Here is a 27,494-nt window from a genome sequence, read left to right on the forward strand (position 1 = left end):
CATTGCCACTACTTTAATGGTCTGGTAATTGCTACTTCTGGGGCTGTATTTAAGTAACAGCTGAGTCTCCCTTTGGCCAGGGCCGCCCAGAGGCGGGAGGGAGGGGGCAAGTGGGGCAATTTGCCCCAGGCCCCACAGGAATATAGCATTCTATAGTATTGCAACTTTTTGTTATGGAAGGGGCCCCCGAAATTGCTTTGCCCCAGGCCCCCTGCCTGAATCCTCTGGGCGGCCCTGCCTTTGGCCTATCCAAATTAAAGTCATGATGGGTAAGGCCAGCTATGGTCTCTTTTAATTTAGAGACTTAATAGGAAAGAGGAGCTGAGTGCAACCAGGTGGGATGATTTTATGCACATTTTCTTAGTTCTAAGGAACAAAGAAATTAAAATACATGAAATATTTGGTAGATGAGCAGAATTGCCTTTAGGTAAAATGCATTTGAATGTTTTCCATGTAATGCCAAGCACCTTTCAAACAAATACTGAAATAAAAAGCTGTTCTTGCAATAGTCTTTGCAACAAAACTGTCTCTGTTTTATGATTACTTAAACCCAAGGTGGCAGTGAACACTAGGAAGATAACTGTTCTTGTGTTTTTGCAGATATTTGATGGAAAACAGATTCCTCAGAGAATGGTTGATGGCTGGAATGCCTTTTTCTTTGATGACATGGAAGAGCTGGTAATGTTCCAATTCCAAAATACTCACTTAAACTTAGGGCTTGAATACATGGGAGAGCTTTACCAGTTATACCAGCATAGTTAAATTGTAATGATTATACTGTTATAACTCCCTATGTAGATACTCCTACTCCAGTATAAGAGTAAGCTAAACCGAAAAACCCAAACTGCTTCCAAAGCAACGTAAGTTAAAGCAGAAAAAGGCACTCTTGTACTGAAATAAGTGTCCACATAGGGAGTTATGGCAGTATAAAAATATCCATTTAAAGTCATGGCTTAGTTTATACAGATATAACTTTTTCCTGTAGACAAGCCCCTTATTAAGATGTGTAGTTCAGGGGGGAAAGTACTTGGTTAATTGTACCTATACGAACTGTGTCTTAAATTGCATGTAGAAGAAGCATTTGCCTTCACTTGGAAAGAACACTGAGTCACTTGGAGAACTCTGGTTAGGGTTGCTGCGATTCTACACTGAAGAATTTGATTTCAAGGAATATGTGATCAGCATTCGGCAGAAGAAACTACTAACCACCTTTGAGAAACAGTGGACATCCAAATGCATTGCCATTGAAGGTACCTATTTGTTGAATTTCTGTTCTGTTATGCAACAAAACAATGAACACATGCTTGGGGATCTGATCTCCCATTGATGCACAGGATCTTTACATGGGGAACTCCCATTAATGATAATGAGACTTTAGTTTGCAAATCCTACAGCATTCGTAAATGGGACAATAGACTCCTAACTTTTAATATTTCTTCTGTGCGTAATTCACATCTATTTTAAACCCACTGCAATCAATAACCCAAAAATTGCTCTGCTCCCACCTATGAGTGTATGTAATATGGGACCTTACACATTTAAATAGATGTAGTAAATGAGAGAATATTTTATGCTGCAACATATTTTGCTCACTCTTGGATATTTTTCTTCCTTCCCTTAGATCCTTTTGACTTGAATCATAATCTTGGTGCTGGAGTTTCCAGAAAAAGTAAGATATTTATTCCTACTACAGAGCTCTTACTAATTTCTAAAGCAAAGTGCCTTTCTTTTGTCTTCCAATGATTTTATCTTCTCTTCAATAGTGACCAATTTCATAATGAAGGCATTTATCAATGGGAGAAAACTGTTTGGTACCCCATTCTATCCAATCCTGGGAAGAGAAGCTGTAAGTTCTGTTTGTTTGTGTCTTAAACTTTAGTATAGTTTCCTTTCCTATATCCATCAGAGTGGTGTATTCTCTTGGCTTCTTTCAAATGTGTATGACACGCAATCATGCATAAACTGAATAAAAAAGGTACAACTGGATAGAAGGCTGAGTACAAGGCATATAGAAACAGACCGATAGGTATTTTCAGCATTCTCAGAGAAGGGAACTATGTAGTAGATGAAACCCTTTGCAGTAGTAAGTACTGCAATGGCAACTTCTCAAAAGCACCTGAGTTGTATATCGATTTATATAACTTTTTTTATTAAAAAAAGAGTAAACACACAACCATTGTAATTAGATTTTATTTGATAAACAAATAAAACTTGCTTATTGCTTCAGTTCCTCAGCAATAAAAATGTGAAGCTGATGAGCTTTGTTCTTGTCTTACACTTACAGACAGGGAGCCGCATTTGGCTCTCCAACTATGTGCTAAGCAGCTCTAATGTAGAAAATACATCATCAAAAGGGAAGAGAATCCTAGATTTTATCTAGGAGCAAAAAGTTAAGTGTGAAGCTTTAGAATAATGATCGATACTAGTTTTCTTGATAAAGCAGTCAGAAGACTTGTTGCTTAATCAGCTTTAAAACACACTAAAGGCTTTAAGAACTTTGGTGATTGTCTGAATTAGTTGCTAAATAGAAGAAACAACCCCATCAGGCTTTGCACATACCCAGTATTATTAATTTCTACACTGGGTGGTAATGACTGATTGCTCATTAAGAAAATAAACTTTTCAAGCCTAACCAATAGAACGTGTACTGTCCACTGTAAACCACTATCAGAAATTCATTCCCATTGAGCGATCAGTTTTTCAAAGAACCTGTGCTTGCAGACTGATGTTTCTGCCATGAGGAAGGGTCTTAGTTGAAACACCTGTATCTTAGACAGAAACAAACAACATCTTTGAAAAACCTTAAAATAATAGCTAAGCAGGTGGCCAGCTGGGATTATCTAGATAAGGAGTGATTTTCAAAAGCACTAAGTGAGTTAAGAGTGCAAATCCCATTGATTATTAATAGAACTTGTGCTCCTAAGTCACTTAGGTGCCTTTGAAAATCTCAACCTTACTGTTTGCTTATATCTTAAAAACAAAACAAAAAAACCCCCACCATCAAAATCTGCAAATTGGACATATAACTAGTATATGTAAATAAGTATGGCTATCACTATTGCCATGGTCGTCCTTCCTTCACTCCTTCCATTTGTTGGTTATACTTGCTTGTATTTTGTCTTAACTTGCATCATATGCTCTTTGAGGGAGGATCTGTTTCTTGTCCTGTGTTTGGACAATATCTAGCCCAGTGGGTGCTGACCTGATTGGGGCTTTGGGGTGTTGCATTTATGCAATTAATAAGTAATAAATTAACATGTTGGACTTAGTTTTTTGTGTTTGAGGAATAAAATGAACGAAATGTATGTGTGTCTGTGTAATAACCACATCCCAGATTAGTATTAATCAGCCTTCTCTCAAGCAGCATCTGTGTTTATTGTTTGCAAGGGCATTCAACAAGATGCTCCAGTATCTAAATGGAAATATCTTCAATTTGCAGTGCTCTGTCCCAGGGTCTCATCCAACATTTTACAGAAAAATTGGCCAAGTCAACATATGCCCTAACTGTGCATCCTAACATCAGGGAAATACCATGAATTATAGTATTATAATGTTTTATTTATTCAAAGCACTTTTATAAACAACTAATCCCCACACCGCCAGATCACACCCCATTCATACAGATGATGTTACGTGATTTCCCCAAGTCCACAATGGGAGTCTGTTTCAGAGCTGTGATTAGAACAGGAGAGTTACTACACTCACTCCTGTAGACCAAGCTGCTCTCTTTATAAAACACATATTTTGACTTTAACTTAGACTAAGTTAAAGGCTGCTTGGAGTTTGTCATAGAATGAACGTGAGAGGGTAGCAAATGAAAGCATGCCACCCCACTTTAGATCTTTGGGACAATCTGATTTATCTGTCCTCTCTGGCTGTTGTAAATTAATAAATGAATAACTTCTCTAGTGTAAAAGTCTGACACTTGTCTGCAGGAATACTTCTTTGACTCCAAAGTATTGACAGATGGGGAGCTGGCACCCAATGATAGATGCTGCCGTGTCTGTGGAAAAATTGGTCACTACATGAAAGACTGTCCAAAAAGGAGAAGGTGAGTAAAATACGTGAAGCAGTCATCTTAAATTAAAATTTATTTAATTCAGGTCATCATATTACGTGAGGAGGACATTCATGGCTTGCATATTCAATGCAGATAAGAAAAACGTATTACAGAGAATACAGTGTTTTTCTTATCAAAGCTTCCCATTTGTCCTTCTTATGAGTCCGTTGACCTCATCTTCCCACCCCCTTTTTGCTTTGCCCAACCACAATCAATGACTAACCACAATCAATTCCCGGTGCTCTCCTGAAAGCACGTGCACACACATGCATGGCTGAACTAACAAGATATGTGCAAAACACCAGTATTATCATCTGCTCTTTGTTGCAAACAATCCTGTAGCCTTTGACAATACATTGTCTATTTAGATTGTAAGCTTCGGGAGGAGGACTACATTTTACCACATGACTTTAAAGTGCACAACTGTATAAACTATTACAGTGGCTTATTGTATTACTTATGATGAAGAAACAGTACAGCTTAAGGAAAGGTTGTTCCTTATTCCTCACATTAATTCCAGTTTGCCATTTCTTCTGCCAGTGCTCAACATTTGAAAGAGCATCACTGCTTCGTGCTGCACCCATCAATGCTGTTACTGGGCCAGGCCCAGGATGCTAACGTATTCTTCCGAGAAGTAATACCTTCTGTTGTAGCACCTCCACCATCCAACACAAACTGAGTTCATTGACTCCACTACAAGCTGTTCCTTAACCAGCCCAGGCTCTGGAAAGTGTTTCCCTGCGGGCTCTGGGGTAGTTGTATTCCAGTACATATGTTGGTCATGATATTCCTTCACTGGACATAGGAACTTTAGAACTGTACAGACGATGTTTTGGCACCAGTGTTAATAAACTTTACCATGTAGGCTGAAGAAGAAGGAGAATGAGAAAGACGATGAAAAAGAAGTGAAAGAAGAGGACAGGGAGACTAGAGAGAAGAGATGTTTCATCTGTGGGGATGTGGGACATGTTCGAAGGGATTGTCCTGAGTTCAAACAAACTCGACCGAGAAATAACAGCGTGCCAGGTAAACAAGCAGTCTCATCTATGATGGTTTCTGTTATTGTCATTAGAAAGGTCTGAGGCTATTCTATTCGGGTTTCTACACCACCCTCCTCAGCATTGCACGTTCTCACATTTGCAGCCCAAGACACCAACTGTCATTGTCGTCACAAGCTTCATTATAAGCACCTCTTTTCTCTAAAAGGGATGTTGCTTCAAGCTTTAGAATCTTTGGACCAGATTCTTGAATCCAGATGTGCTGAGTTCATCACAAGACAAAGTGAATGGATGGAAGAAGGTGTATCTAAGTCACCTTTCCACTCTCTTGATCCTGGAAAAGTTGGGGAGGTATTTTGGACTCAGCATAATTTAAAGCAACCTAAGCACTGTTGTAAGTTAAGCCACCAGGAACAGCCATTGAAGGGTCTGTTTTGCTGGCTAAGGATTTAGCATGTTATGCAATGCCACTGACCTATCCACACTACACCATGTTGTAAGGGCCAGGAGTGGCTGGTGTAAAGTTAGCTGCACCAGCTTAATCCCTCTTGGGTATTCCCATATGTAAACAGAATCCTGAACTGTTTTATGCTGCATGACCAGCTCAAAGCAGCCACAACAGGGGGCAGGGATCCTAGCTCTTGTTCACTGAGACCCTCAGAGAAGTAGACCAGGGGTTCTCAAACTGAAGGTCATGACTCCTCGGGGTTGCGAGGTTAATATGTGGGCGTCGCAAGCTGTCATCCTCCACCCCCAAACCCCACATCACCTCCAGAATTTATAATGGTATTAAATATAAAAAAATGTGTTTTTAATTTATAAGGGGGATTACCCTTACATAAAACAGTGATTGACATTAGAATAGATTTTTAAGTGTCTTAATATTTTACAACAATTTCTCCCTGACTTGCATTATGTAACTAGTCTAGTTTCTAGTCTTAGTTTCAGAATATCATATTTTATTCCTCATCCAAATTTTTATAGTATTGCCTTTCATTCCCTGACTGATGCATTTAATATTAATGAGAATACTTCACATTTATGTAGCGCATTTCCTCTTCAAAGTGCTTTGCAAATATTAACCCTCCAACATCCATCTGAGGTAGGTAAATGTAATCCCGCAAAGGCCTTGAGTAAAATTTTCAAAAGCACTTAAATGATTTAGGAGTCTAGGTCCTATTTTAAAAACTGACTTGGGAGCTAAAGTCTCATTGAAAATCAAGGAGTTAGGTTCCTATGTTTCAGAGTTGCTTTTGAAAATGTTTATCCCTTTTTTGCATTAGGGTTGTTTGGCAACAATTTCCCAGTGTTGCTAATACTGGTAAAGTTCCACTGCTGGTAGCAATGCTTGAAGCTCTGGTTTAGATGGGGCTTCCATGTCTACTAGATAAGGATTCTTGTTTACATGAGCATTCATATTGCTCAGAACAAAGTTAAATGGCCAATTGTGTTGCACTTATTGCTAACACCTGTTTTCATTAATGGATAAATTTCCTACTGTAAACAAGGCTAATGAGATTAAGTGATTTGCCTAAACCGTACAGTGAGTTTTGATTAGAACTCAGGAGTTTCTGGCTCCTGGTCCTATGCTTAGTGTTAACTTAGATATTTAAGTCCAAAGCTGACTGCGAAGAGTTACAGAGGGATCTCACTAAACTGGGTGACTGGGCAACAAACTAGCAGATGAAATTCAATGTTGATACGTACAAAGTAATGCGCATTGGAAAAAATAATCCCAACTATACATCCAAAATGATGGGGACTTAATTAGCTATTACCCCTCAAGAAGGAGATCTTGGAGTCATCATGGATAGTTCTCTGTAAACATCTGCTCCATGTACATACAGCAGCAGCCAAAAAAGCTAACTATGTTAGGAACCATTAGGAAAGGGGTAGAGAAGACAGAAAATATCATAATGCCACTAGGTAAATCCATAGTAATTCACACCTTGAATATTGCTTGCAATTCTGGTCATCCCGTCTCAAAAAAGATATATTAGAATGGAAAAGGTACAGAGAAAAGCAACAAAAATGATTAGGGGTATGGAACACTTTCCATACGAGGAGAGATTAAGGACTGGGACTGTTCAGTTTAGAAAAGAGACAGCTGAGGGGGGGCATGATAGAAGTCTATAAAATCATGAATGGTGTGGGGAGAAAGTGAATAGCTAACTTTTATTTACTCCTTCATATAATATAAGAGCGAGTGGTCCCCCCATGTAATAAATAGGCAGCAGGTTTAAAACAAATGTAAGGAAATACTTCTTCACGCAATGCACAGTCAACCTTTGGAACTCGTTGCCAGGGGATGATGTGAAGGCAAAAAGTCTAACTGGGTTCAAAAATTAGGTAAGTTAATGGAGGATAGGTCCATCAGTCACTATTAGCCAAGATGGTCAGGGATGCAACCCCATGTTCTGGGGATCCCTAAACCTCTGACTGCCAGAAGCTGGGACTGGATGACGGGATGGACCGCTTGATAATTACCCTGTTTTATTCATTCCCTCTGAAATGTCTGGCAATGACCACTGTCAGAAGACAGGATACTGGGCTAGATGGAGCACTGGTCTGACCCAGGATAGCTGTTCTTAGTCTCTTAGAAAGCATTGTCTCTTGATTTATATTAAAACTTCTATTTATGGTATTTTCTTGTTTAGGTGCCCAGTTGGTCCGAAGCCTGGTAAATGCACAGGTGGTGACAGGGTCAGTTCAACAGCAAGTGGAACGACCATTACGTACCAGACAACCGTCAGAATGTGTAAGTGCCAATTAGCTTGAAAGTTTTAAAATAAAATACTTTTAATGGTAATGAAACCAGCAAACCTGGTTTGTGCTAGTAACATGTTTGCACTAATTGCTCTGAATGACTTCTGGTTTTTATAATGACAACAGTGCATTTACTCAACAGTACCAGCTACTGAAACTGATATCTGGGTTGCCATGCATTGTCACTTAGAGACCACTTGTGGTCTCTCAGAATGGAAACTGCATGGGCAAGCTTCATTCTGGGCAACCAGCAGTTCTTAAAGGCCAGCATTGCTATCAGTCAGTCTAAACTAAGAGGCTTTGTGCCTAGTTATCATAGAGATGAGCTCACTAGAAATGCACATGGATAAAACTAGATCTGAACTAGAGCACAGCTCAACTCATCCATGCAAGAGACTGTGAATTGGTGATTTTCATAATTCTGTCTCTCCCTTAGCTTAAAAAAATGAAATAAGTCAGGGCCTTTCGATGGTCAGTTGGGATGATGACCATCAGGGGAAGGTAGAAAAAATGGGAAGCAGAAGGGAAAAGAATTCTCATTACGAAGAGACAAAGAAAACATTTTCCCTCATGTTATTTCATAATTCATAAGTAAGTGTTCTGTAGAATACTCTGTAACAGGTGTAGAGTCTTGGTAATATACCACCTCGTTATAGTGATCTGCTAATATGCGTGGGTTACCCACCAAATACACTTCTACATTTTAAAAATGTCTGTAGTAGTAAGTCCTCAGTTATATTTTTTTTAAACTTGGATAAGCTGTTAAACTAGCACTTATCTCTGCCAGTTCTCAACCCTTGCCTTTCTGTTCCTGGTTTGATGAAACTGGCTGAGATTGATGCAGGAGTAATTGGAGTAGCAACAGGGGGCAAGTGCTTTGCCTGTTGCACATCAGCCACCACCACACTAAGGAGCCAAGTTGTGGGCTGTCAATGTGGAAGGGAAACCTAGGGTTGGGAGAGATTTAAGGGAAGTGTTACTATGCTACAGGCTGCTGGAGGGAAGAACCTGCTGACCTAGACAGAGAGAGGAGCAGCCAAGACAATTGACCAGGTGCAGGAACTCTGTAAAGAATTGTGCTAAGGGAGCAGGGAAATTGTCTCTTTCCCTGCCAGGCCAGTTCTTGGCATGCTCCTCTACCTTGTGGCAGCACAAGCAGCTTTCCCTGGCTCTTCTCTGCTCCTATGTTTATCTGCTGTATGGGAAGAGCTTGGAGAGAGAAAGAAGACAGCCTGCTCTCCTGCTAATGCCATAATAACTTCGCCTCATAAGCCTGGCAAGTGGTAGATGAGGCTGGGTCTTTGGAGTGACAATTTCTCATGTGTTATTCTCACTAGTGACGTTGTAGCTGTGTCGCCCCCAGGATTCTAGAAAGACAAGATGGGTGAGGTAATATCTTTTATTGGACCAACTTCTGTTGGAAAGGTGTTCAAAAGCTTGTCTCTCTCACCAACAGAAGTTGATCCAGTAAAAGATATTCCTTCACTCATGTTGCCTCTCTAATTTCTCATTAACAGTTTAAATAAAGATTTAAAAATGACTGGGTGTTTACTATGGAAACACCTACAAAAATGCATGTGGAGTTGAGAGCCACTCTTGAACTCTTTGCTGAGGAGGGAGGTAAACCTGTTGGGGTTTTGAGGGAATTAGTGAGGTTCTGTGCTATAAAAAAATAGGCAGGAAACGACACTTCTGACCACAAATCAGAACCTGATGTTGGAGGAACCTAATAGTGGCTTAGGGCTGGCAGTTGCCCAGCATAACTTTTCTGACTGGGATGTGCCAAATAGCGTTAACAGGCCAAATTCTGTGCTGGTGAAAATGGAAGTCACTGGAGCTTTTTCGATTTACACCAGCAGAGAATTTGGCTCAACATGTGTCAGAGCTCAGATAATGTGTTGGTGGGTAGCATCTGCATTCCTTGTGAGGAGTATTATACATCAGGTGCTTATTAAAGAGAAACACATTAAATAGCTAGTGAACTAATGGAAATACGTACTTTTTTTTCCCCTCCAGTCTGATTCGCATCAGTCATCTTACTCTCCACAGCCTCAGCAATTTACACAGAATTCCTCTCAACCAGCCTCTATTAACCAGGCTCAGCCACAACCAATGTCCCAGTCTAAGCACGTTCCACAACCACAGCAGGGTGCACAGCCACCCCATCAGGTCCAGCTGCCTTTGTTTAACTTTACCCAATCTCCCCCAGGTCAGTATTCCACCTTGCATAACCTGGGACTACTTCAGATGCACCATCACCACCAAATTCAGCTTCCCAACACTTCGTGGCCTATTCATGGGCCCGTTATTCATTCTGCACCGGGTAACCCTCCTCATTCAACAAATGTTCCATTTTCTATGAGGTCTGGCAGCAGCAACACCACAAATAACCAGAGCAGTGTAAGCTTGAATGATCCCAGTATCATCTTTGCACAACCTGCTGCCAGGCCCATGGGAATCCCCAGCACTTCTCATGAGGGACACTGGCACAACCCCGTGACTCCAAACTCACTGGTGAACAATGGCACTGTGGGGAATTCAGGTAACTCTTCTCTATTGTATCAAACATCTCACACATTTTGTACAAATGCTAAATGTTACAGAACCAGTTAATTCTCTAAATCTATTTTACCCTAAAGAAATGTGAAGTTTAAAGAACTGAGTCACTTACATTGGCTGTACAATTTTATACTTTTTCTAGAAAAACTACATAAATCTGGGTTGGAGATTAGGGATTAGCATCCACAGGAAACATGGTGGCCCTTTCCATTGAGAAATCCAGTAGTATTAGTGTTGGCAGAAAGAAGTGAACGTTTTGGGGGTTGGACTAGATGACCTCCTGAGGTCTCTTCCAACCCTGATATTCTATGATTCTGTGATTCTTAAAAGCAATGTTAATGCAACACTAAGGCTGAGAAATCAAGCACTCAGTTCAGAAAATTCCAGTAATTAAATATTAACCTCAACCATAATTCTGTGAATTTGTTTTCTCAGTTTATACCTTTATTATTATAATACATTAGACACAAAAAGTTATGTTAAAAGAACATTAGTAAGGTTGCAAAGTCACATTCTCAAAAGTTAGGAAATGCCAGAATTAAGGTTGCCCGTGCAACCTTAATTCAGCTCCCTTGGGCAGAGGCCGGCTTAGAATACATTATCACGCACTATTTTTCTACAGCACCAATACCTCATTCAGTGCACAGGGTGCATGGTGCTCACTTAGTGAGCAGCTATTCAATATTTTTTTCCTCCTCTTTGTTCAATGTGTGATCCTGCCTTGGTTACTGCACACTATTCAAACCCTGCTCTGAAGGCAGAATTATTAATTTCTTCATGGACTTTTCTGTGGTGCTTATCACTGTTGTGTCTGAGTCCTTCATGAACGTTAATTAATTAATCTTCACAACACTTTTGTGAGGGGACTGAGGCACAGAGAGATTAAAGTGAAAAGTTTTCACTAACTTTAGATACCCAGTTTGAGACACCTAGGGCCTGAGTTTTCAGTTTTCTTAGCATTGTACAGCATTTTGTATACTCAAGCACAGCTACTATTGAGTTCAGTTGAAGCTGGTAAGTGCTCAGCACTTCTACAAATCAGACCCCAGGATTTCAAGTCAGATACCCAAAAAATGAGGAACACACAATTAGTGACTGCCTCTGAAAAGTTAAGCGACTTAAGTGGCATCACAGAGTTTCTCTGTAGTAGTGGCAGGGATACAATCCAGTTCTCCAGGGCAGCATTCAAATACCTTAACCATGAGAGGGTCCTTTCTCTTCTTGCAACCCCCCTGCCACATTCATTACACACCTTCCAACTTCTGCAACAAATGAGGCAGAGATCCTACAGACAGCCTCCTTTACTGCACAACTCTGATTCATCCCTAGAGCACCATTCATCCTGTGCACTGAATAAGTCAGGGGTCCTGTGGAAAAAATGGTATGTGATCTTGTAAAGACTCATTAGGGGACTGTATTAAGGTTGCCCAGGGAACCGTAAATCTGGCATTTCCTAACAATTTGAGTGCTTTCTTCTAATACAGTTTTTTTAATATAATTTGCAAAGTTTTAAAAAAATGAAAAAAACAAATTCCATCATGTGACAACCACATGGTTCATCAACAATACCAGTCTATGTAAATGCCTATGTAAAAGCTTTTTTGCTTGGAGCAGTGAGAACTACATGAGAGTTGGTCTCTGATATTGCAGAAGGCTTGATACTATTAGTTTTATTAAAGAATATTTTGAAATTAATAACTATGGATCATTCATATGTAATTTTTTTAAATTATAGTGTAATATTCTATCTTCTGAAATAGTAAGGCAAACACACAAGAGGGGAGAGTTAAGATTGAGCCTTCAACATTAACTTTTGGAATTCCCTGACTTCTGAGTTCTCGATTTCTCATCCTTAATGTTCCAGTAATACTTGATTTGTGAATGGATTAGCATACATACTGTATAGTACTTGAAGAGGTTTTTTAATATTTCTTTCTAGAAATATATATTAAGAGAAATTGGTATTGTATTTGTATTGTATTAAGTTTATTAAACGTACAAGAATTAGTAAAATTCCATCACATCACTTCTTTTAAGGATCCAGTTTTGTAATGGGATGATTGCCCTCAGGTCACACTGACATCAGTGATGGTTGAAGATCTTTTCAGGATTAGATATAAATATTGTTTTTGAGAACCTGTTAGAGCTACATACAGTACATCTCATTTATTTTTGTACTGACAGGCAAGATTTTATATCCTGATACTAAGTGCTAATTCAGCTTCTGGCACCAATAAGCTAATAGTATTACCTTAAACATTGAGTCATTAAGGTGACAAACAGTAGTTTTATGTGAAATATGATTGATTTATTAAGATGTTAACTTTCCAAATCTAGCTGCTTTCAGTCCCACATAGTAATTTATAGAGATGTAAATTGTATTTTATGACTGACTGTTTCGTTATTTCGTCTGAACTTTGCAATATGCTTTTCCCTTTCAATTGAAAAATAGATCAGGGTTTCCAAGGACAGTTTGGTAAAATGAACCCTCCTTCTGTCCCTTGGGACCATGGGACCCCTACCCATTTTCCTCTCCTCCGAGGAGTGTGGCCTTACAATATGCCTCAGAACTACATGCAGCAGGGAAATGCCAGCTATCCACCGAACAAACCTTTCTACCCTCAAGGTACTAGAACAAATAAAGGAAAGCTGTGTCTCTCTTACTGTTTCAGTGGTGTAGAAGCTGATGAATCATGTTTCAAATACTTTGCTTCCCTGGAAGCACAATTTGAATTCCAACAAAGTCAACTCAACACTTCATCCTCACATAGTAGATCAATTGAAGTCTATGTTGGGATCTTTTTAAATGAGACTTTAAAATCCAAGATCCTATGTTCACTGCATGAGCACAAAAATTCTATGGCACTTTCTGAAAGAGTAGGGGTTTGCACTGCTTTCCTTGACCAGAATACCCCCTACTCCTTCCTGCCATCCACCCTTCTCCCCTTGACTGTTGCCCCCAACACTATAGCCACTTATATTTCCGTAGGAGTAAATCGGTTCCTGTGTGTTTATGCCCCAAACCTGCAACTGTGTTACCCATGAATATTCCTAACTCACTACGCTTGTGTTCCATACATCCATTTCAGGGGACTACTTGCGTGAGTAAAGGTTAAAGGAATAGGCCCTTAAGGCTTAATCCTTCAGCCTGATGAGCACTCTCAACTTTTAATGACTTCTGTGTAATCTTGCAGGGTTGGGCTCTTAGTTCATAAATGGCCTGATCTAAATCCCATTGAAGTCAGTGGAAAGATGTCCCTTAACTCCAGTAAGAGTTGAATCAGGCCCAAAATTTGAAGGTGCCAGGATATTATGATGATGGACAATCTTATATAATCTTAGATAGAATCCTTAGGGTGAAAGGTACTGTATGTAAGTCCAGTTATTTCCTTCACTTGCATCTATTGAATGAGCCAGGGCAATATTTCCATCTCCTCTGAAATTACCCTGTTTTATCTCCTGCTGTAACTTAAATGAAATCAGATAAACTAATGTGCAAATAAAAGTGTATTGATGACTCTGGAATATTCAGAGACTGGGTTAAAATAGTGCTGCCTTACAGATACACTGGATACCAGCACAGCTGGAATCTCTACCAGTCAAGTAGATGCTTTTATTTATAAATACCTAATATATTGAATATAGCCAAGCACTTTTAAGTACATCTGTTTTGCTAAAATAATTGTAATCCATTTTCTTTTAGCTGGTCCACTGATGCAGAATAACCAGCGGTTCTCGCTTCTGTCTCAAGGACACCCACACTTGAATATGAATTACATTCAACAGAAAAAATGAAATGTAATGGGAGGGGGGAGAAAAATCAGGTTCTGATTTAAAATCTTAATGCAACATGTTTAGATACAAGATTATTTAAGACTGTTTTTAAACTGTATCATTTGTATATAGATATGATCTATAGTTTTTACTAGTATCACAAAATTGAGTGATACAAATTTCATCTATTTTATTACCCTATTTTTAAGGGCAATTGTGTTTTGTTTTATCTTGGTAAACTGTAAAGAGAGAATTTTTAAAATTAAGTTCTTTATTTTCTATTAGCTGTATTCATACTTTGGTTGCTTCAGACTTTATATATATTGTTCTAAAAATAAAATTAGAAAGGGATTTCATGTGTTTTAAAAAAATTGTCACTTCTATTCTTTACAGAACTATGTAGTGCCAAAAAATTTTTTAAAAGAGAAAATAAAACAAAAGTGCAAAACCAGGATTTAAGGTTTTTCCATACTTGTATATTAGAATGTGTTAGGTCGATATTTGGGTAATTAATATAACAAATAAAATATAGTTCTAGCTTAAAATCTTTGAAAGAAGGGATGTGAATGCAGTAAGTAGCTTGGAAAAACTGGGTCACATATTCAGAACCAAAATGTACCTGATCACTTCAAGTTTTTCCAAAATCATTACCGTCACCATTTGCTATTACTGTATTTTATGGATCACACATTTTTCCTCTAAATATACTCAGTATATATGGAGGGAGAGAGTGTACATCTGCTTCCACATTCACAAGCTTTAAATCCAATTATGTGCAAGTACTCAAAAGAAATCAAGCTGTGCTGTGACACAGGGCCTCAGTTAAGGGGGAAAGGAACCTGTCATTAAGCTGATCCTTCAATAAATTGCATCTTGCATGCTTACTGTGCATCATATACTCTGTAAATTGATAGAGGCTTTAACCTGCAGGGATATATTCTGGCATGACTTTTTATAATTCATGCCTTTCAAAGAGGGAGGTGATTTCTTATTGCTAATTTTTAGTCTTTAGTTTGGCTTCCTTAGGACAATCTGACCCAAACAGCTGATTTGATAGCATAGCCAGTTTGTTGTGTAGCAGTCTTAAAACTCCATTCTGAATTTACCTAGCTCTGTCAGCTATTGTCTGACTTTATCCAACATGTTAAAAGCTGGTTGTGCTATTGCTTTCAGTCTTGAGTGTCTAGTCCCTGTGGTTGTATCTTATGTCTTTAGCATGCCATGGGCTGAATGTCTTTTTCCATATTATAGTAGCAGATTAGGATCAATCTATTAAATTTAGAAAAATCTTCATCACAAGATACTCTTTTTGAGTGGAAAAAAATTCCTTCCAAAGAGATTATTGTTCCCTACATGGCCAACAACTGCACTAATTCTGCCCTTGGCCTTGAGAAAGTTTTGGGACGTGGAGCTCACCAGTCTCCCAAAGAGCCATAGTTTCATATTATTAAAAAAATTGAAGGAAATGATTGACAGATGTAGTAGACATTCTTTTAAAAATTAGCTCCCTTTGAGTGTGTTGACCATGAGATATCACTGATGTGGTGCCAGGCCCCAACTGGCGCAGGTGGTGTAGTGCTTGACAGGATCTCTGTTCTCTGAGTTGAGCCTGGCAGCGCAAAGAGCTCTCTTTTGTGGGAAAGTTCTGTTGTCATCTGTTCCTGTTTAGAGTTAGTCACTAATCTAGTTGAAAGGAGGATGAAGAGATGGTGCCCTGACCATTTTGTATATAGCACTGAAGGCACGAGTGAGTCACAGACAATATGACCAGTTCACACATCTATAACAAGGGATAGGTCATGAGAGGGGCTTAATGTTATGTATGTATGCTGTTAGTTTGTCTTTGGATTTGTAACAAATTCAGTATTAGGATGTGTGGACCGATTAGAATAAAGGCTCAGTTCACTGATGATACTCAAACTCTTCATCTCTGTATCTGACTAGGAATGGGGCCTGGGTGGGGGCTAAATGCCTGAAATTCAATTTGGACAAGACAGAGTTGATCATAGTAAGCATGGGGAATCCTCCAGAGGACACTTGCTTCTGTTTGTTAATAGGGGATGCAATCCACGGTAGCCTATTGGATCCCCAACTGCTTTTAGACAAAGTAGTGTTTTCCATCTGCATTTGGTGAGTGACCCTGTCACAGTTATTGATGTATTTGTTGCCTCCATCATCGATTATGGCCACATGTTCTACTGTGGCTGCAACGGAAGACAACATGGAAGCTTCAGCTAGTGCATAACATTGCTGCTCAATTTGCTGGTGGTGGTGGTTTCAAACAAGGAACAGCTTGCCTGCAGACTTGTCTACTGTGGCTTCCAGTTTGCTTCTGATTCCAATGCAAAAGATGTTGATTTGGATCTGTCAGTCTCTTTCTGGCTATTCTTTAAACTCCCTCTTGCCAACACTTGAGATTTGCTTGGGCTAACAGATTCTAGATTTAAATGACAGGATGCTCAGTGAGGGGCCTCTCATTCTGGTATTCACTTGCCACTGGTCCAACAAAGCCTGTATTTGTGGACCTCAGGGTACATTTTAAGCCCCATCTATTCCACAGCCTTTTGCCCAAGAAGATTGAGACTTTTTTCTATATAGGGATCTTTTGGGTAACCCTAGCTCACCTCATTAACTGCCACTAATCAATTGATCCAATGTGTTAATTTTATAGCCATGTTTATTTATAAGAGCATATAATACTTTTTAAATGATAAATATCGCACATCCTTCCTCTGAATTTTTGTTTTTAAGGTAGTCTAAGCTAATGTTTCAGCTCTTGCCCCCTTGGCTTTGGAACAACATGCTCATTCAGCTTTTTAGTTGCTAACCTCTGATTAAAGATGAACAGAAATGTTGACAGTACAGTTCTCATTCAGATGTATTAAACAGCTATGGGCTTAGTCACTCCCCTCTTCCTGCTGATAGTTAATGAGGCAGATGCTGCTAGGAACATACAAATTGCCCCCATTGAATCATGGCAGGAGTCCACCTGTTCCAATATCTCATCTCCAGCAGTGACTAGTACCAACTGCTACAGAAAAAGGTGCCAGAATCTTTGTAAGACTATTATGGAATAACCTGGCCTTAATGGAAGTTTCTTCCTCCTTCTATTAGTGACAGGCTTATGCCCCTGAAACAGAAGCATCTTTTTAAAAAAATCCTCTCTAACAATGAGTATTCTCATTAATAATATAAAACCCTTTTGAATTCTGTTAAGTTCTTAAACTTTGACATTTAGTTGCATCGGTTGTTTAAAAAAATCCTTTCAGTTTAAAATGCATTGCTGTTTAGTTTCATGGGCTAAACCCTTATTCTTGTAAAACTAGACAATAAACATTTGATTTACCAGTCCTCGTCTTTTCAATTTCAGTTCACAGAGGAATATTTTTATGGCCCTTATATGATGACTCTTACATCTGTTATAACTCCTCCTATATCATTTTAAAGACAGCGTGACCAAACCTGAACCCAGCATTCCTAGTGAAGATGCTCTATTGATTTACACGGCCTATTCTCATTTTTCAGTCCTTCGTATATCAACATTTTGTTTGTGTTTGAACACTGTTGTGCACTGAGTAATAACTACCTCCCTCGTTACTGATATAAGGCTCAGTGGTCTGTAAGGTGACCCTTAAAGCTTTTTTATTTTTTAAGAGTTGCTAGAGTATTTTTAAGCAGAACAGGCACTGCCCTCCAGTCAATGCTTTTAATGAGTGCATATTTAGTAGCAGCTCAGCCACTTCATTCAGCACTTGAGTGACCAGTCCTAGTGATTTGTTGCTATTTAATTTATCAGCTTGTTTCAGTAAAACTTCTTTATTCTTCAGTCTCTGGTGATACCTTGTTATCTGAAGAGTTTGTCTCTCCCCTGTCATCTGCAATGTAAAGAAATTTATCTCTTCTGTAATGAGCCTTATCCTTGACTGCACCTGTAACTTTGATAGTCTCCCTCCTCATGTCCTACCTTTGTTATACATAAAGAATAACTTTTCATGGAATTTGTTGATTTCTTACCAGCCATAGTTTGATTTTTATTTGCTTCATTTATTGTGGATTTCACTGTTCCAAAAGGTACCTGCTTTGGTCTGAGTGACCTCTGCTGTTTAATCAAACATACTTTATCAACACTCGACAAGTTTAACCTGTGTCCTCACTGCCATGTGTGGATTACTAGTACAAAAGTCTCATGCAGACATTAGCCTATAGGCCCAGGTGAGCCAACTAACTTGAGTTGAAACCACCACCAACCTCAGCTGAGAGGTTTTTGTGTATGGAGGGGAGAAGAATTAGAAACAAGAGCCCATCTTAACTGCAGTTAAGATACAGCTTAAGTATGCAAAGGTCAGGGGGATCAACCCATGCTGTTTTATGCAGTTGTGGCCTACATGGCTGATGCAATTGCTTCAGAGTCTATGCTTTTTGTTAATTGCTATAAGCTTCATGGTTATGAAAAAAAAGTTCCAAATGTAAACACTAGGAACTGATGCAGTGTTTTCTTCCTGAGTCTGCACACGGACAGTCTGAAACAATGGCTCTACCAGTGAGTGCACCCACAACCCTCAATTTCATTAGGTGTTAATTCTTAAGCAGAGGGCTCATAATATAAACATTAGCTACTTAATTACTGATAATTTTAGTGCAGAGACAGGGAGTTGCCACAGATAAGAAAGTATAAAAGGAAAAATACACACTGAGGAAGAATAAAGGACTGATCATGCAGTGAAGCTTTTCCTCCCAGTGATGCTGAATGTGACAGTAGCATACCAAATAAATGACAACTAAGACTTCAGTTACTATTCACGAGCTTCAAATTATTCTACCTGAAAACTGTGTGACACTCAGATCATCATCAGTGGGAGAAAAGACTGTATACTCCTACAGCTATACACTTGAAACTGTTCTTCATATCATTTGGATCAAAGTTTAGAACAGTTTAGTTTATACACTGGGGGGGGGAGGGATAGCTCAGTGGTTTGAGCATTGGCCTGCTAAACCCAGGGTTGTGAGTTCAATCCTTGAGGGGGCCACTTGGGAATCTGGGGCAAAATCAGTACTTGGTCCTGCTAGTGAAGGCAGGGGGCTGGACTTGATGACCTTTCAAGGTCCCTTCCAGTTCTAGGAGATGGGATATCTCCATAACTGTAGTCAATTACTACATTAGATTGGGTTGCCTATTTGATCTAACCATTGCCCAATTTCCTGAGCTGGAAGCTAGTATTAGAAGTGTACTAGCTGTTTGCTTGATTTATTTAACATGTTACAATAAAAATGGTTTAAGGATTAAAAAAAGCAATGTGATTTGTTAGGCTAGAGCACTGAGAGGTTTTTAATAACTAGAATTTCTTAGTAAATAAGAGTTGAGGGTTGCAACTCTGAGCTCTGCACTTTGTATGCTGTAGCTGCTTTGACTCCACCTGCCTGTTAAATGTGTATTCAGAGTTGAATGGTTACTGATTTACTATCACCACAAACGTAATATAAAAACAAGTAGCATTGCTACACATCTGATATTTGGTAAATATCCTTCATGAGACAAACTAGCTGATTAATACTATAACAAAAATATTTATAGAAACGTTCTTTCAATTCATTTGGCAGTATTTGTGTAAATGCATGCAAACAAAGTAATGTGGGAACAGCAAGTGGTTAGGAACAAGAGCATTTAATAACAATTTAAAAAACTGTACGAAGTATTTTAAACAACTCAATCTTGCTCGTATGCTATTTTACACTGGCTTTCAAGAAAGCCATTTAAAAACCAACAACCATCCCCCCGACTAAGAAATGCTTTCTACTAGGAAGATAAACAAATAGTGTACATTAAAAGTTTCTCTGCCTTACTTACAAAAAACAAAAACAGCTTTCTTGTACAAGGAGGGGGGAGAAGGAGGATTTTTAAAAAGTCTGACTGCCAAAGCAGCCAGCACATATCCTGTTCCATAATGTAAATAGGTCACTATCTACAAACAGATTATGGTTCAAAATCCCTAAACTGCCTAGTGGATTTAGTCCATTATTCATTCCCTCGCCGACTCTTCTTATGGCTTTTCTTAGATCTGAAACCGCAACAAAATGACATGTCATTATGTGTTCAAGATAATCAGACAATGGAAATTGTACATTGCTTTATGGAGGACAAACAACATTACAGTAATTCCAGTGTTGGCCATGAGGATGCATTGCTCCATGCTTAATATAGAAAGCTGCCCCACAAGCAGTCTTGGCTTTAAAAGACCAATGATAGGAGAAAGGTGGTATCAGAAGTCACTACCTCCCCACAGTGGTGTGAAAAATCTCAAAATTCAGGTCCATTGTAAAGAAAGAAGCCCCTGTATTCATTTGCAGGGACACTTTCAACATGAACGGACATCTTTAAGAAATAAAGACAGCTGGCCTCTACCTTTCAGGTGACTTAGAATGGCTTCTGTGTCGGTGGCTACGATGATGCCCTGTTGAGATAAAAGGTAAATTACTTTTGTGTTGTAATCATGGAGAATAATCATGTGAGATTGTTCTGCTCATTTCCATTAACGCAGTCTGTGTCAATGCCCTATATGGAATGTCAAAGAACAGCTGAACACTTGTCCTCAGTAGGCAGTTAACTTTAAATTTCTTCATAAATACTGAGTTATTGGTAGAGATATTTGAAAAATAAATGTACATTGCAGTCTCGCATATTAAACCAGTTTGCAAAATGTAACTATACAACTTTAGCCATTTTATAAGCTAAACATCTAGAGTGACAGCGGGAACTAGATTTGTCCACCACTAGCTGCATTGCTGACACCTGTGCCATAAGTCACCAATAGGAAGCACTAGAGTACCTGGAGATTTAGATCTTGATCTGTGGCGCCTCTCCCTGGACCTGCTCCGGTGTCGCCTTGGGCTTTTGCTGCGATGTCTCTCCCGACGAGGTGAGGGGCTAATAGGAAGAAGACTGTTAGACAACTGAATTTTAAACAATTTTTATAATGCAGTTTTAAAACAATAACTCTCCTACCTTCTCCTCTTTGGAGATCTGCTTCGCCTGTGAATTAAAAAGGAAAAAATAGAGTGGATGGATTTTTTAGAGCTTTGATGAAGCATTCACACAACTGACTAACAGTTTTAATACTTTGCAAACATCACCAGATAAATATTATATTGGGTGAAACTGTGTTTAACAAAAGATGATCTTTTAAATACATCACCTTCTTGGAGACCTGCTTCGACTCCTCCTGTATCGTAGAGCTGGAGATCTGCGGGGCTTATCTAGGTCTCTGTAGCCTCTTCTGCGATGATCGGGGGAAGGTGCCCTCTCCAGCTGAAAGCATTGCAAAAATATACAATTTTGTAAGAATCCCCTGACCTTCATATTAATTATGAACCAGGATGCCCCCACAACTATTCAAAAGATCAGTAACTTCTACTCAAACTAAAGTACTTTAAATAAAATGAAACTGCCTGGCTTTGATGATTGTGTGGTATACAAATACCTTAATTTCAATGTAACCCATCTTTTCCTTCTCCCTTAAAAATCTGATCATCATCATCATAAGCTGATAATTTTTTTAATAGGAATCCATTTAAATAGGAAAGAGTAGATTCAAGTTAGTAGAGTTCAGCAAAGAATAATCCTGAAGAACAGAGTATTTTGCTGCTATTATATGACCAAGAAAATTTCCATTGGCATAGTACATGAAGATTTCTTCTCCACTCATGTGAGGGCTACAGCTAAAGGTCAGGCTTCCCCACATCAGTTAGAATCATCTGAGCACTTTACTGCATAAGATTTCAGCATCAAAAGTAAATCTCTCTTTAAAATAATATAAACTGTGGGATTATTCACAAACCTTCTCATCTTCCTCCTCCTCCTCCTCACTGGACTCTACATCATCCATATCTTCTTCTAAAGCACTAACCCGAGTCTCCAATTGTTCAGCTTCTTCCAGAACATAACGTTTCTAAGAGAAACACCAACTTTTCACCTTATAAAATCCAAATATGAACATACAGTACATCAAAATCAGACTGATTTTGCACTTGACAAGCCCTTAAGCTGGTAATTTAGAAAGTTCCTAATGTGCTATCATTAACAAGGCATTGATTAGCAGCCTCCATACCTGCAATCGAGGCAAAATGATATCACATACACGTTCACTGTGAAGAAGTTCATCAATAAACTCATCCACATGCATCAGCTCAAATTCTGGAAGAAAAATTAGTATTTAGAGCAGTCACCTTTACCCTAGCTATTAATATTTAACACTTGTGAGTCATTCCGTGCAAAGTGCTGTATAAAACTAATCCTCAAAGTCTAAGGTGCTGGGAAGATTATTAAAACTATTTTACAGATGAGGAGATCATGACAGAGCTAAAATTCAAAAGTTCCTGAGGTCCAATGCTGTGCTCCGATCATACCTCTCTCTTCCTTTGTCTACTGAAAATCAATTCCACTGCTGCAAACAAACAAGTTGAAGATAAGTACATAGAATCAAGGCAGCTGATTTAATACTGCCTAGGCAATGTAGCAGGTCCAGGATCAGTTAATGAACAGCAGTGATCAGTGAATAAATACAAAAGCAATATAGCAAATAGATACTCTTCCCCACATACGTTAGCCTATGTTGATAAAGTATACAGTTAGCATTGCAGACTTCTAGATTCCTGATAAAAGGCAGACTATGCTGGTTACATACCCCCATTTCTGTTTTGACTTTTTATTTTTCGGTAGTCATTGTACAGTGGTTCAAGGTACTTGTAGCAGTCAATGGCAGTGCCTGTCAATCTCATATACAATGCTCCAAGCATTCTGACATATCTGGAACACAAAATGTCACACAGTAGTTTACAAATCTGATCATTCTGCATAGATAAATAATTTAAAACTAAGTCTCTCACAGAGGAAGACTGATTTAGTACAATAAACACAATATGGGAGAATGCTCAATTTTTCTCATTTAGTATCCAATCCTGTAAGCCCCAATGTGGATTTTGCACATGCAGGGACTGCATTATCAGTCTCACAGCTGAAGAAAATGCTAAACCAGTGTTACTCAGACTGAGTCTTCAATGTGTCTCCTGTGGCTCTTTACAGCACATGATATTAAAACACTGATTTAATTATTAACCAATCAGGATGTTTTTACTATAATTAACCAATCCTAGTTGATAAAATAATAATACTTGGATCAGTCATTTTACTGTGAGAATATATACATTAAATATTTCCTGTCATACTGTTTAAATATGAATATATATACTGTAGTAAATGAAACAATGAATTCACACTACTGTGGCTCTTTTGGGTAATACTGATCAATAATTTGGTTCCTGAAACACTGAGGTCTGAATATCACTATTCAAGAGGAATCAGGTGAATATGATCACCTTAAACATAAGTGGGTGTAATGGTAGAAAGGATGTGACACTGAGATGAGTAGTTGTGACAGGGAAACTTGCATGGTGTGGAGTACATTTTTTGAGAGCAGGCATGGAGAAATGCATGATTTGTCAAGAGAACTCTAAAATGAACAGTGCATGCTTTGAGTTTCTGTGTCTCTGATATGACAGCTAAAGGAAAAACCACACTTGCTTACTTGAAATCCTCATTCTTTATAAACTCAACAATGATGTCCTTTTCAGGCTGGATCTGCAGCATTTTCAGGGTCAAGCAGAGGAATGGTGTAGGCTTGATGTTTCCACCATAAACGCCACCAACATATCTCAGTTCCATGGCTTTATCCACCACCAGTTCAGCTAGAGCAGGGGGTTACAAAAGGAAACAGCTGAACCATCAAAAGCTTATAGGCTTTAAACTAGAGCTAAGCATGTTGTCAGCTCACCACATCTGTAGCGCTAGTGGGGCTTGAGGCAGAGCATAGGTCAGGGGTCGGCAACCTTTCAGAAGGGGTGTGCCGAGTCTTCATTTATTCACTCTAATTTAAAGGTTTCACGTGCCAGTCATACATTTTAACATTTTTAGAAGATCTCTTTCTATAAGTCTATAATATATAACTAAACTATTGTTAAAAGCTACAAAGAGTCCTGTGGCACCTTATAGACTAACAGACGTTTTGGAGCATAAGCTTTCGTGGGTGAATACTCACTTCGTCAGATGCATGTCGTGAGTATTCACCCACGAAAGCTTATGCTCCAAAATGTCTGTTAGTCTATAAGGTGCCACAGGACTCTTTGTCGCTTTTTACAGATCCAGACTAACACGGCTACCCCTCTGATACTAAACTATTGTTGTATGTAAAGTAAATAGGTTTTTAAAATATTTTAAAAACTTAATTTAAAATTAAATTAAAATGCAGAGCCCCCCGGACCGGTGGCCAGGACCCTGGCAGTGTGACTACCACTGAAAATCAGCTCGTGTGCCGCCTTCGCCACGCGTGCCATAGGTCGCCTACCCCGGCATAGGTGAAGGATTTGGGGGACTCACGCTGCCCAGGGGAGAAACAGGCCTCTGGGTCCTCACCACAGCAGAGGGAGGTGAGAGGACTCAGTTGCTGGTAAGCGCCAGGAATTATTCTGCCAGCCTGGTCACCGCCTGCGCCCACATCAGGGCCCCTCCAGTGCTTGGGCTCGGGGATGTGAATGGGGCCCACCAGCCTCCCCCCGGCCCCTGAAACCCCAGCACCGGGCAGGCTAGGGCGCCGCCTCGACCCCGGCCCTTTCAGCCCAGCGTCCTCCCCGCGGCCGGCCCCTACCCGTGAGGCCGAAACACTCCTCCTTCCAGTACTTGGACTCATAGATGCGGGTGCGGATGATCTTCTCCACCAGGTACTGCGGGTTGGTGCCGTGGATGCTGTGCGCATCCTTCACCGTCCGGTTCGCCATGGCCGGAGCGGGAGGGAGGAAGAAGGAACGATCGGACTTGAACCCCGGAGCGCTCAAGTTCTTCCGCTTCCGGGGAGAACGGCTCCGCTTCCGCCCAGATTCCTCGCCTCACTTCCGGGTCTGTCTAGCGGCGGGGAGGAGTTTGTCTTGTCGCCGCTCGCCGGCTGCCATCTTAGCTTCGGGCAAGCCGCCCGCTCGGGGCTTCATTGCGCCCGGAGCCAAGATGGCGCAGCGTGGTCTCCCCGCGCGCGGGGTGGGCGGAGCTTGCCGCTGGCTTTGGCGCGAAATTCTAGCCTGTCTCTCGGAGCCTGCGCCTCGGTCGTCACGCGCCACCGCGCCGGCCCGGGGCTGAGCAGGTGAGGAGCGGGGGCGCCGTTGCAGGAAGGCTCGGGGGAGAGCCCTGGGAGCGGCTGGAGCAGGCCCGGCTTGTTGACCTCTCTCCGCGGTGGCGGTTGGTAGGTAGGAGCCCCGTGGCGCGCTGCTTCTGCTTCCCCCTCCCTTTGTTTCTCTCCGCTGTAGGGTCCCCAAGGAGCCCCTGCCTGGGGGGGGGGGGGCTCAGTGATGGGGGCAACGACCCTCCCATGTCTGCCTTGGCTTAGGAGACCGCAATACCGACTTTGGCCTTGTCTACACGTAGCGTTACTCTAGAATTATTGTGCTTTAAAGTCACGCCACCCTTCATCTGGATTGATTTTCCAGTGAGGACAAACCCTTGTCTAGGCAAGCGTTTAGTTTACAGCCAGCTGGGGTGTTACTCTAACCTGCTGTGCCCTACGTGTCCGTGTGGACCGTGCTGCTGTGCCGCAAAAAGTTCCCTGGTGCACTTTAATCTACTCCGGGTTCAAGGCAGGGCAGATCAAAGTGCGTTAAGGAACTGATCTCCATGTGGACGCTTAGGGCATGGTTGGCTAGATGTACACCCCGGTTTGCTGCAAACTAAGGCCATGTCGATTCAACTGACAGCTTTCCAAAATTACTGGTGGTTAAGTGGTAGCTGATCTCTCCCCTCACTCCAGCATAGATACTATGGGCACTACAAGGGTACATTTACTATGCCAGGGTTTAAATTCTCTGAGATTATTTCCTGGAGCCCCGCACACCCCTGCCCACATTTGGGGCTCCAGAGGCTGGGATCTCATGGCTTTAGCCTTGCTGGGAGGGGGAATAAGGGGGCACATCTGGGCTTCTGCCATGGGTTTTAAAATATTTACCAGAACTCCTTCCTCCTCTCCCCTCCCCCCCCCGCTAAAGCCCCGAGACCCCTGTCCCACACACCTGAATTTAAGCCTTGTAATGCCCTATAATGCCATAGAATTGAGACTTCCTGCAGTGATGGAAGGGTTTTTTCCATCACTGTAAGTAGTCCACCTCCCCAAATGGTGGTAGCTAGTTGATAGAAGCGTTCTTTTGTGATCTAGCTGCTATGCTGGGGGATAGGTCGGTATAGTTACAACACTGAGGTGTGAATTTTTCATGCCTCCGAGAGACGTAGCTATATAGATATAAATTTTAAGTGTAGACAAGGCCTAAATTTTCATGTAGACAAGCCTCAAGTCTAACCTAGGCTGGAGCCCTTTCTGGTGTTTTTTCATGTCTTGCATAAATCTGACATCTCAAAATCTTAGGTTGACCTAGCTACCTCATTCAGGGCTGTGAAAAATTTCACACCCTATGCATAGGCGTGCGCATGGGGTGTGCCCAGGCACACCCTAATGCAGGGGTGGGCGAATGGCCCCCCTCTCCCTGGAGCCATGCTGCCACGCGCGCAACGTTCTGGGGGCCGGGGCTGCGCACTCCTGCAGGGCAGTGTTTGGCTCCACAGGGAGGCAGACATGGTCCTCCCTCCCCCGGAGCCATGCTGCCACGCATGCAGCGCTCTGGGGGCCGGGGCTGTGCACTCCCGCGGGGCAGTGTTTGGCTCCGTGGGGAGGCTAGGAGCCTCATCTCATGGTAAGGGGTCCGGGGCCAGGGGGGTTGGATAAGGGGTGGGGGCAGTCAGGGGACAGGGAGCAGGGTGGGTTGGATAGGGGGTGGGATCCCGGGGGGTGGTTAGGGGTGGGGGGGGTCTCTGGAGGGGGCAGTCAGGGAGCAAGTGGGGGTTGGATGGGACATGGGAGTCCCGGGCTCTGTCAGGGAGCGGGGGATGGATAGGGGTCAGGGCAGTCAGGGGACAGGAAGCAAGGAGGGTCCTGGGGGGGTCTCTGGAGGGGGGGGTTAGGGGACAAGGAGCTGGGGGGGGTTGGATGAGTCAGGAGTTCTGGGGGGGGCTGTCAGGAGGCAGGGGTGTGGAGAGGGGTTGGGGGAGGCAGGGAGCGGGGGGGGGTTTGTGTGGGTCGGGAGTTCTGGGGGTCCTGTCAGGGGGCGGGGAGCGGTTGGATAGGAGTGGGAGTCCCGGGGGTCTGTCTGGGGGTGGGGGTGTGGATAAGGGTTGGGGCAGTCAGGGGACAGATAGGGGGTAAGGTCCTAGGGGGGCAGTCAGGGGACAAGGACCAGGGAGGCTTAGATAGGGAGTG

The 27,494-nt window shown here is 41.2% G+C and overlaps 3 protein-coding genes across 10 annotated transcripts in view; 2 read left to right on the plus strand and 1 right to left on the minus strand.

Annotated features, from left to right (window-relative positions):
• Nucleotides 1–18,116, plus strand: part of TUT4 (terminal uridylyl transferase 4) — an 84,250-nt gene extending 66,134 nt beyond the window's left edge. For 4 of the 5 annotated variants that reach the window (XM_034780211.1, XM_034780212.1, XM_034780209.1 and 1 more), the window contains 10 exons: nucleotides 601–678; nucleotides 1,073–1,250; nucleotides 1,622–1,669; nucleotides 1,764–1,846; nucleotides 3,936–4,051; nucleotides 4,926–5,086; nucleotides 7,716–7,816; nucleotides 9,841–10,366; nucleotides 12,836–13,009; nucleotides 14,087–18,116. In XM_034780211.1, the coding sequence (XP_034636102.1) occupies nucleotides 601–678; nucleotides 1,073–1,250; nucleotides 1,622–1,669; nucleotides 1,764–1,846; nucleotides 3,936–4,051; nucleotides 4,926–5,086; nucleotides 7,716–7,816; nucleotides 9,841–10,366; nucleotides 12,836–13,009; nucleotides 14,087–14,178 (1,557 nt within the window). In that variant the 3' untranslated portion in view covers nucleotides 14,179–18,116. Of the gene's footprint in view, nucleotides 1–600; nucleotides 679–1,072; nucleotides 1,251–1,621; nucleotides 1,670–1,763; nucleotides 1,847–3,935; nucleotides 4,052–4,925; nucleotides 5,087–7,715; nucleotides 7,817–9,840; nucleotides 10,367–12,835; nucleotides 13,010–14,086 lie in introns of those variants that run through there. The other variant, XM_034780213.1, reaches the window with a different exon arrangement.
• A 1,684-nt stretch (nucleotides 18,117–19,800) lies between these two features.
• Nucleotides 19,801–25,046, minus strand: PRPF38A (pre-mRNA processing factor 38A). Its single transcript, XM_034779387.1, has 10 exons — nucleotides 24,852–25,046; nucleotides 23,736–23,895; nucleotides 22,836–22,957; nucleotides 22,260–22,345; nucleotides 21,990–22,100; nucleotides 21,348–21,460; nucleotides 21,158–21,184; nucleotides 20,982–21,079; nucleotides 20,558–20,606; nucleotides 19,801–20,213 (listed from the first exon to the last, which is right to left on the minus strand). Exons 1-10 carry the CDS (start codon nucleotides 24,979–24,981, stop codon nucleotides 20,171–20,173), a joined length of 939 nt encoding a protein of 312 aa, XP_034635278.1. The 5' UTR covers nucleotides 24,982–25,046; the 3' UTR covers nucleotides 19,801–20,170.
• Nucleotides 25,047–25,186: 140 nt separating this feature from the next.
• Nucleotides 25,187–27,494, plus strand: part of ORC1 (origin recognition complex subunit 1) — a 33,056-nt gene continuing 30,748 nt past the window's right edge. For 2 of the 4 annotated variants that reach the window (XM_034779385.1, XM_034779381.1), the window contains exon 1: nucleotides 25,188–25,436. The gene's annotated coding sequence lies outside the window, so the exon portion shown is untranslated. Of the gene's footprint in view, nucleotides 25,441–27,494 lie in introns of all 4 variants that reach the window. The other 2 variants (XM_034779382.1, XM_034779386.1) reach the window with 2 other exon arrangements.

Source organism: Trachemys scripta, chromosome 8, assembly GCF_013100865.1.
Source record: "Trachemys scripta elegans isolate TJP31775 chromosome 8, CAS_Tse_1.0, whole genome shotgun sequence".
NCBI classification, from domain to species: domain Eukaryota; kingdom Metazoa; phylum Chordata; order Testudines; family Emydidae; genus Trachemys; species Trachemys scripta.